Here is a 10,308-nt window from a genome sequence, read left to right on the forward strand (position 1 = left end):
TATTACAGACAAAGATTTTAATATCTTTTTTTTTTTGGTCTTATCTAATAACAAGACCCAAAAGAGAACTCTTTCAGCAAATGGGTCTGCTGGAGAGAGGATACTCAGATTTAGCTTGTACCTCTCCTAGCATCCAAAATATGTCTCCTGTATAGGTACTCTGTTGGAGACCGATACAGTACTATTGGAGACCCATTTTGCGTTTGGGTGTCCTTATTATAGGTCATTTATTGGAGACAGTATAAATTTTTATTTATGAGAAACAAACTGAAAATATTTGGGGGACAAGAGATATCACAAAAATATATTACTCAGTCTGTTTTAGATCATAAGTCATTCTCAATCTGTTTTAGATTGTAAGTCATTCTAGAAAAAAAAAGCTAAAATAACTTACAATCTAAAATAGACTGAGTAATATATTTCAACTTGAAAAGTGAGAGTACATAGTTCTATATATGTAGCAATCCACAAACATGGGCAAAGCTAGCACCACTACATCCACAAACGTGAATAGCACCACTATAATAGCTGGAACGACTTGAATAGTGAGAGTACAAGAAATGAAAAGTTTTCGGATGCGTGCACACTACCTCCACAAATATGGGCAAAGCATTGTTAGTGATTGAATAAAATTCTATTTTGAATATTATCTATTGGAAACATGATTTCTTTTATTTTTTTTATTACGTAGTTTCTATATGACTTGGCAAGTATATAAATTATCTCATAGTTTTTGGGTGGGGACTGTTCTAAGGGAATTGAAAGCGGGAATTTTACACTAGTTTAGTTAGGAAGTAATTGAAAAGAGGGAATGATAGTTTGAATGTAAAAGTTTATAGATCTTTTGTTTGTTTCGTAGAAATGAGAGTTTTAGGGGAAGAGGAATGAGAGTTTAGAGAGCCAACTTACACCGCTTCCTAGGGCTAGAGCAGGGGTGGCAATTGTATATTTAATAAAAGATAAATACATCACCACCTCCATCGTGAATTATCAAAAAAAATTCCATTCAAAAGCCCTCACACCAAACTTCTTATTAGCCAACAACGTATAACAAAAATTCTTTGTATGTGTAATTGTCATGCACCTTCATACCGTATTGCACTTTTTGTCATATAGTATAAACAGGTCACTGTCATATATATTTGTTTACAAAGATCCGAGCTTACACGATCCAGTAGATTATAACAAAATCTGCGCCGTACCGTGTGGTGCTTGGATGTGTGAAATGACAGCAAGAGAAATAACTTTAAACGAAGCGAGCCTAGACAGATGAGAAACGTGGTGTCATTGTCAACATGATAAGCCCTTTTACTTGGCAGTTGGCACTAGCACGATCTATGGCCCGATGCCCCACCTTCGTGCTTGTCAGCCCAAGCATGGCACTCAATGATACTACTAGTCTTCGGTTGCTCATCGATTTGTATAGTTTTTATTGCACCAAAATTTACTCGCGTGCTTCATAGCTATTCCAGAGGATTTTGTGGACAGGAATGTCTAGTTACTAGAATTTGTCTTTTCCAAAAGTAAGCTTCATAGCTATTCCAGAGGATTTTGTGGACAGGAATGTCTAGTTACTAGAATTTGTCTTTTCCAAAAGTAAAAAAAGGCTACACATTTCTATGGATACATATTTTATTAAGGGTCCGTTTGGATTCTTGGAATTAAATTCATTCTAATAATTACAATTTAGACATAAATTAATTAAGCTAATATAGTTGTATATAGAATATATTTATATATTTATTGTTAGGCATACAAGGGACATATTTATATGTTGTATTTCTATTTTAGGGAAATGAGTTGAAAAATATGCTATAAGTTGGAGAGTAGAATTATATCATGGTGATCTATAGAATCTATTTTCATCTTCCACCCTATAAATTTGAGATAGGCTTATTTGTGAGTTTGAAAAAGTTATGGAATATCAAATTCCAGGCCAAATGGTCTAATCTATCAAGTAAATTTCAATTCCTCTAAAACAAAGAGATCCAAACGACACCTAAGAGAAAGTAGAGTATTAAGTTACACAGTTCTCATGGTAAAGCATGGCCAGATAGAGAACCCAGCTACAGCCGCAGTTAAGTTTACTTGATATTACAAGATGAATTACTACTCATGACACAGAAGAAACATCCAGATACATACAGCTTTGATAGTGTTAATTGAAAAGGGACAATCTTCCACAAATATGGTGCAAATTACCCTCGGTTTGATTTGGGAAAAAGTTCCAAACTGTTCCCTCTCCACGAACAAACTCTAGCTAGCTCACCAAAAGTCACCAACTATACTATAATAAATTTTCTTCTTCTCACCAGTAATGTACGTACACCCCCCTAAGGATCAAACTATCTTCCAAAAAAAAAACCCACAAAAAGAAGACTAATTCCGTTCTTGATCGGCCGTTGCGATCCCACCCATCACAAGCGGCGGTTCATAAGGCCACACACAACCACCAGGCCCAGGGCGAGCAGATGATCCGTCCCCGAGCCCACCGTCAGCGCCAGCACGTCCTCCCCCAGCACAACCCCGGCCGACGTCCGCTTCCGCCCGACGGCCGCCACGATCGCACCGTCGTCTGCGCTGCGGATCCTGTAGTCCGATTTGCGCGAGCACCCCTCGAGCTTGTACGTTCTCCCGCTGCCTTGCATCCTCACGACGGCGCCGCAGCCGTCCTTCCATGTCTTGTGCACTCTGAACCACGGCCTCGCCTCTTCTTCTCCGTCGTCGGAGCACCGGCAAACCTCCCATCTCCTAAACATACAAAAGCTCTGCATGCGTAACAATGGCGACAGAGCTTTTAGTTTAAACAATGGCGATTGTCGGACACAGTAACTTCGTTGTGTAGCTAATTAACCGGAACCTACCTTTCTTTGGATCCTGATGAGGTTGCTGCCGGCGCGGTCCATGAAGAACACCTCACGGCCGCCCCGGCAGCCGTAGTTGTCGACGCGGTAGGCGACGCGGCCGTCGGCGCCGTACACGGTGCAGCCGTTGCCGTTGAACACCAGCGACTTCATCCACACCGTGTACACTGCTGCTGCCTGCTTCTGCTCGCCCTGCGACTGCCAGCTTTGGCACTCGTCATCATCGTCGACGGAGGAACGAGCTGACGACAAACCTGCAGGCCATGGCTTGATCTTTGCCATTGTGGACGGGGTGGAGGAGCTGACTACTACTTGCTCCACCTCCGATCCCTTGGTAGCTAATAGCTATAGCTTGCTCAAATCATGCATATGGTGAAGATCGATGATGAGCTAGAATGGTACGCAAGTGGCTAGGTCTCTCGTGTGTATATTTATATATGTGTTTGTGATGTTCAGTTTTTCCACTTTCAGAGACATAGATTAAAAATTACTAAATCCGTTTTAAATGATAGTTCGTTTGACTTTTTTTATTTTAAGTTTGACCACTCGTTTTATTCAAAAATTTATGCTAAACATCATTTCTTTTGTCGTGACTTGCTTTATTAACAAAAGTTTTCCAAGAATAACTTAAATTTGACCATGTTTGCATAATTTTTTTTAATAAAACGAGCGATCAAATTTAGGGTAAAAAAAGTTAAACAAATTATAATTTAGAACGGACGGAGTAGCTGTGTAGCTGGGTACTTAATCGTACTCGTCATACGCGTCATGCGATATGATATAAGTATATATTAGTGTTATATATACCAATTCTAGTTGATAAGTAGCTAGCGAGCTTTAATTTATATGCAGGAGTCAGCTCTATGGTAGAGGCTGGGGACCTTTTTCATTCGCTTAGTGAGATATAGTATTTTCCATTTTTCTAAAAAAAAGGAGTCAGCACTATGATCAACTTAATAGTCACGTTTACCAAGTGTAGCTGGAGTTTCTACTGATAATCTAACAATTCTAATAAGACCATTATTTTTCTTTCAACTCCCCGTAGCTTAGTCTGTGGGGAGCAGCGCTACTCGCGCTTTGTAGTGACTGTTTGCTTCTTGTACTTATTATAATATAAAGCTGGGCAACCAGATCTTTTTTTTAAAAAGATAATCTAACAATGCCACAGTAGGTCTGTAGGTGACAGAAATTCAGGGCCCGTTTGGTTCGAGGGATTAAAGTTTAATTCCTGTCACATCAGATGTTTTGGACACTGATTTACAACATTAAACATTGACTAATTATAAAACTAATTGTACAGATTGAGACTAATTTGCGAGACAAATCTATTAAGCCTAATTAGTCTATAATTTGACAATACGGTGCTATAGTAAACATGTGCTAATCATAGATTAATTAGGTTTAATAGATTTATCTTGCTAATTAGTCTACTGTGCAATTAGTTTTATAATTAGCTTATTTTTAGTTCTCCTAGTTAGTATCCGAACGTCCGATGAGACACGCACAGAACTTCAGGTGTGGGTTGTCCATAGCAAGCATGCCAAAGAGCCCAAGACGTTCTAGATAGTCCCTGGGTGCATGGTACTGGATGGCTTTAGATGAACACAGTTTGATTAATTTGTGGATGCATGCTTCTTGTGCGTTCTGAAAGGATCGGAGTAAGGTATGCGCAATATGAATGCATACCTTACACACTTAAAATGAATTAGCTATGAGCATTTTGAAAATAATCCATTTTTATTTTGTAAAAAAATTTCAAAACCACCTTTGAATCCGGTTAGATGGCTAAATTTGTCCAGTATTAATAGCTTGATGGTCAAAGATTTCTGGTTTTAGAGTTGTACATAGTTAAGAAAAACAAATTCGGATAATAATTGGATGGCCATAATAGACTTCTCCCTTGTTATAATGAGCAAAGGTCTACTTTCTTGCCCCTGTTTTTCTTTTTCTTTGATTTGAAGCGTTTCCTGCTTTTCGGGAACTGCATTTTTCTCTGCTCTTGGAATAAAATGGATACGTGTATGTGGAATATTGAATTTGCTACCTAAAATAGCTTCCATCAAGCGCCGAGATAATATAATCTACAGAAATGCTATACAACACATATGTTTTAACATAAAAAATACATGGATTTTTTCTCTTACCAATCGGTGGGTACCAGGTGAGCGCCTCGGGCCTGGTGCAGGGCGTCGCACAGTGCAGTGACTCGGCAGCAGTTCCGATGTATACCTGGCGCGCAGTGACTCGGAACGGATCCGGCTCTAGGTATCTGTGATTTATCCTTCCATAGAAAAAAAAATATTTCTTGTGATCTATGTATCTGTAATCTTGTGATTTGTGATTGTGTAGAGGTAGAAGAAGGCTGGAGGTAGAAGAAGGATGAAGGCTGTTGGATCTTAATTCTATGGTGAAAAAAATTCATGTGTTGAAACTGTATAAAACACATGGTCGTTGAGTAGACAAACTAAAATCTAATAAGATGATTCGCCAGCTTAAACAACGGATTATTTCTAGCAGAAATTGGTAGACCTGTACGTGCTTGCATTTTATCAGCAACAGCTACCAAACATGGTCATAATAATGCACATGTAGCTGTACCGGATACGATCGATGGAAGACTTCTCAAATTTTATTTTGCACGAATATTATCTCCTGGGCGTGAAACCCATGCTTGCATTAAAATTTGTACAAGGCAGAAGGAATCTTTAGGGGGATTGAATATCAGCATATATATATACGGCGCTGAGATTGAATAATGCATAAGTAGCCAAAGATTTTGACTGAATCATCCCTTCTATATTCTCTCCAAAGTATTTATGTCTCCAAGCTTCTCTTGCAAATAAAATAAAATGAAAAGAAGACGACATCTCAACCTTTGAATCAGGCAAATAAATAGTACAATTGTGCAATTGTGCATAATAAAATATGTGCAATTGTGCATTTCCACGTCTATGATATCTCCGGCTTATAGCAGTGTTTCAGCCTTCTTCAGATTACAACAATTTATATAGTTCTATATTTTTTTGCCAATCCTGCAATCCAAACTTAATCTTATCTTGTTTTAAAAAAATGTTTGAAGGCAGCAGTGATATCCCAAGGAAAATAAGCTTTTCACTATCAGTTTCAACCTATGGCAGTGATATCTCAACCATATGGCCATGTTCGCTTCGCTGAAAAGCCATGCTAAAAAGTACTATTTGTTGATTTGTTGTGAGAGAAAACACTGTACCATGGCTGATTTGTCATGAGAGAAAAACACTATAACTTTCCAACATCTATGACTTTTATTTTGATTATTTGGCCATCTGACATAGTGATAGTAACATTGTTCATAAATTTTACATATCCCTCTTATAGTTTATGTAACTACAAAAGAGATATGTAAATTTTGTGAGCAATTTTACTACCACTTCATCGGATGAAGAAATAACCAAAATAAAAATTGTAGATCTTGATGAGTTCTACGACTTTTATGTTCATGATTTTTTCAGCTGAAATCATTTAATATTTTAAAATGACGTTTGAAGTTGCTATTTTTTGAAATTTAAAATTTAAATAGATAAAACACAGTCACATGAAAAGATGGACAAAATAATAGCTATAACAACACAATAAACTGACAGAGCATGATTTTAGAAAATTTTAGGAAAAATATTATCAAATTTGAAGTTAGTATAGGGGAGAAAGACTAGTTACAAGTTTTAGTCAGAGATTAAAAAGAGAAATCAGAGTTCTTCAACAATTTCAAAATTAAATTTTAAACAATATTTTGAAGTACTAAATGATTTCAAATGAAAAAGTTGTAAACAATAAAGTTTCATAACTTTTTGAGATCTACAACTTTTATTTTGATCATTTCTACATCCGAGGTCGTTTGAAAAATTCAAATTTTAGTGCTTAAATTTTACTATTCCACGTCTATTTATAGGGACGGCTCAATATTGAGCCGCCCTTATAAATCCAATTTGCAGGGCGGCTGAATATAGAGTCGCTCCTACAAATAGAGCCATTTATAGGGTCGGATGATAACACCAGCAGCCTCTATACATGGATTTATAGGGACGGCTCGTTTGGGCACTATTTGTAGGGGCGGCTATAAAAAAAGGGCGTTGCTACAAATCCTTTTTGTAGTAGTGAGCTAAGATAAATAAACAAAATACCCGCATCCGCCATGGCCGCCGTGGCACTCGAGCTCGCCACCGTCGAGTTGGTTCACCATCTTCCTCCTTTCTCTCGCGCCTTAGCTCGAGTAACTCTAGACCTCGCTAGTGGCATGACAGAGATCCGCCTTTCGCCGCCGTCTAGCCGGAACAGCGTGAGCACCGCTGTGCTCCGTGCACCGCCGCATGGCCATGCACGTGGCCAAGCTCACCGACGCCACCTTGAACCCTCACCTGCACCGTGTAGCTTCGCTAGGTCACCAAGATGGAGTAGCCATCCTCGCCTGAGTGTGTCATAGGCGGAGATGGCCGGCGTACCGCCGCCAGACCTCCGCTGTCCGCCATGGCCTCCGTCGAGCTTGCTCTAGCGAGCCACCGAGCGAACTAAGACTACCAGTCGATGCGCGGGGGTGAGGAGAGTACAGTGGTGAAGACGCTATCGCCGAAGACCTCGTCGTCGATGAGTTCTCACCGGTCAGTGTCATCCTCTGTTTTGGACTCGCTGACGAGTGGGTCCCCATTGACCGCGGGCCCCAACTATCAGTCGGATATGATGTGATTTTCTGAATTTATTTCACAGATTTGAATGCATGTTTTAAAAATTCATATCTCAAGCTAGGAGTGTCTAATTTTGGTGAACCAAATTTTATTGGGTTCCTCATAAAGTGTAGTATTTGATAAAAATATGAGATACACTATTTCTGGTATTTTCCTAGGAGAATAAAATATAGCTAGATAAATGCTTTTTAATTGGTTTCTATCTTGTAAATTGCATAACTTGAGCTAGGAAGGTGATAAAATTGTGATCTCAATTTTGCTGATCTTGTGTTGACATGCTCTAGCTAGAAAAAATATTAAACCTATAGTAAGCATACTTTGAATATGATCTTCATATTTAATCCTAATTAATTGCTAGTTTCTAGTAAAATTAATTAGGGTAAAAGTACATAACATATGATCATGCAAATTTTTACACAATATTCTTATGCTTGGAGGAATGTATGAAAAATATTAAATCTGTTGCTTGACACTTTTTACTAGGCTAAACTATTTTTGCTAAAACAATCCTATGTATGATTTTTATAAAGGTAGTTATATTTATCCAAATGGTATAAAATTTGTACAGTAGACTATTAAGGTCATTTGTGGGCTACTGTAATTTTCTCAGAATTTATCAAGTACTGAAAATATTTGTCCTCTAAATCATCTTATTATCTAAGGAAATTAATAAATAGATATAAATAATTTAGTTATGTTTAACCATGATGTTTTCTGTGATGCTTGTGATGCATATGATCTGTTGATGTTATTAGTTAGGCTTAAAAGCATTTGGTTGTATGCAACTGGTTAATTATTGCTTTATAATTCAACTAGATGGCTGCATATATAGTTTCAGTTGTGATGATAATTTCATGATGATAATGGTCTTTTTTTTATAAAAATTATTAATAACAAAGTTATAGATAACTTATTTATCTACCTTGTGTTAAATTTTCGTAGTCATAGGCCTTACAGTTTAAGAATTTTGGCTGTTAGAAGTCTGTTGTCCGAAATGCTTGCTCTCTAGATAGATTTGAATGATTGAATTGTTTGACTTAGATAACCGCTGAATCAAATTAAGATGATTAAAATAAAGTTGTAAGAAATTTCATAACATTTCCATAATGTCCATAATCATATTATTTTGTTGTGTATAACTCTAGTTATGGTCAAAACAAATGGCTGTTGTCTTGTAGTCCAGAAAATGATTACATAAGTGTTTGTTTAGTTATTAGAGAAGAGATAAGCACCTACTCAGTAAAATAAGATACAACTTGTTATTACTTGATGCAAAGCCGTTGAAAACATTTGGGAGGATGCATTCATCACATCATATCATATTATACATGTCACTATGTATGCATTCGTGATATCTTATTTCATTCTTATGCATATAGGATCGTCCGAAGAAATAACTCTGTTTGAGTCAATGAAGAAGAAGAGGAGGATCAGCAGGAGATGCCTCAGGCCACAGCTCTAGGAGAAGAGGAGCAAACTCTCAAAGATCTCCCTGAGTGCTTGGATCATCGGCCAATCTCTTTCCTCAAAGGCAAGCCCTAGAGCATTCTAAGTCTTATGTTTTACAAAATATCACTTGAGTCATTTATGTTTGATGCATTAGGTTATAAGAGTTGATTGGAAACACTTGATGCATAGAACTACCTTGTCTAGTTACATATACCTTTAACCCTGTGTAGGTCTAGAACCGAATATATGCTTAGCCATGCTTAGACCCATAGAAGTCGGGTGATTTTCTATCACCTGCGAGATATAGGTGGATACCGAGTCATGGTTGGCTATATTTTCTATCGTGGAAAAGAACTATGGGGTAATGTAAATGGAGGCCGGGTGGAGTCTATGTGTAGGTGGACTCATATGATTCCGTCTATGCCGGTTAAGGACCATACCGTTGTTGGTGCTTTTAACAAGATTGAACGTATGCCTATCACTTAGCTGGCCGGATAACTCATTCCGACCACGAAGTCAAGTAGCTCAACTCATGTCGGACCCTATTATATAAAAGTGTGCACTCTAGATGGTAGTAAGGATGTGCGGGGAGCCAGACATGAGCCCATAGGCTGGGTAGTCCTGATCGTCATGGCAGCTAGTTATCCCTGATTGTGCGGCACTGGTCAAACCCACGAAATGTGTACCTGAGTTGTACCAAAGATGACCCAAGGTGACCGTTGATCTGATCTGCCTAGGTTTGTGTTAGGAATAAATTCCTAGCTGGTTGAAATCAATTCAAATCGTAGTCTCTCCCGGACAGTGAGAAACTTGGCTAGTACCAACATCGTAGTAACCGTGTTATAGAATTTGATGATTCGGATGAACATGGAATTACTACATTGGCTATGGTTACTATTGTATGCTACTAAATGATATACCACATGTTTGGCATAGGTTAGTTGCTAATCTAGAGATGAATAGCTATAATTAACTTGATGACCGAAGTATAATTGTACAACTGAATTAGTCGCTTTTTATGCAAAATGTTGTCAAGCTACCTTCACTTATAAAGCCTTGCATAATCCTTGGAGTCACCTTATTTTTGGTTTATGATGGTTAAATCTAGCTGAGTACCTTCTCATACTCAGGGTTTTATTACCATTGTTGTAGATGGTATAGTTTATCATGGCTATTGCAAGAACTGCTTCTGTCCCGCCATGGACGAGGAGTGAGCCTTGGGCAGGCATCTCTCATTAATCCTTCTTATATACTTTTGTTGGAGTGTGATCACAAGT

The 10,308-nt window shown here is 38.0% G+C and overlaps 1 protein-coding gene across 1 annotated transcript; it reads right to left on the reverse strand.

Annotated features, from left to right (window-relative positions):
- Window positions 1–2,362: 2,362 nt before the first annotated feature.
- On the reverse strand, window positions 2,363–3,146 carry LOC136453972 (protein LURP-one-related 11-like). Its single transcript, XM_066454527.1, has 2 exons — window positions 2,865–3,146; window positions 2,363–2,768 (listed from the first exon to the last, which is right to left on the reverse strand). The coding sequence occupies exons 1-2, from the start codon at window positions 3,144–3,146 to the stop codon at window positions 2,418–2,420; spliced, it is 633 nt and encodes a 210-aa protein (XP_066310624.1). The 3' UTR covers window positions 2,363–2,417.
- Window positions 3,147–10,308: the final 7,162 nt, after the last annotated feature.

This window comes from Miscanthus floridulus, chromosome 5 (assembly GCF_019320115.1).
Source record: "Miscanthus floridulus cultivar M001 chromosome 5, ASM1932011v1, whole genome shotgun sequence".
Classification (NCBI taxonomy): domain Eukaryota; kingdom Viridiplantae; phylum Streptophyta; class Magnoliopsida; order Poales; family Poaceae; genus Miscanthus; species Miscanthus floridulus.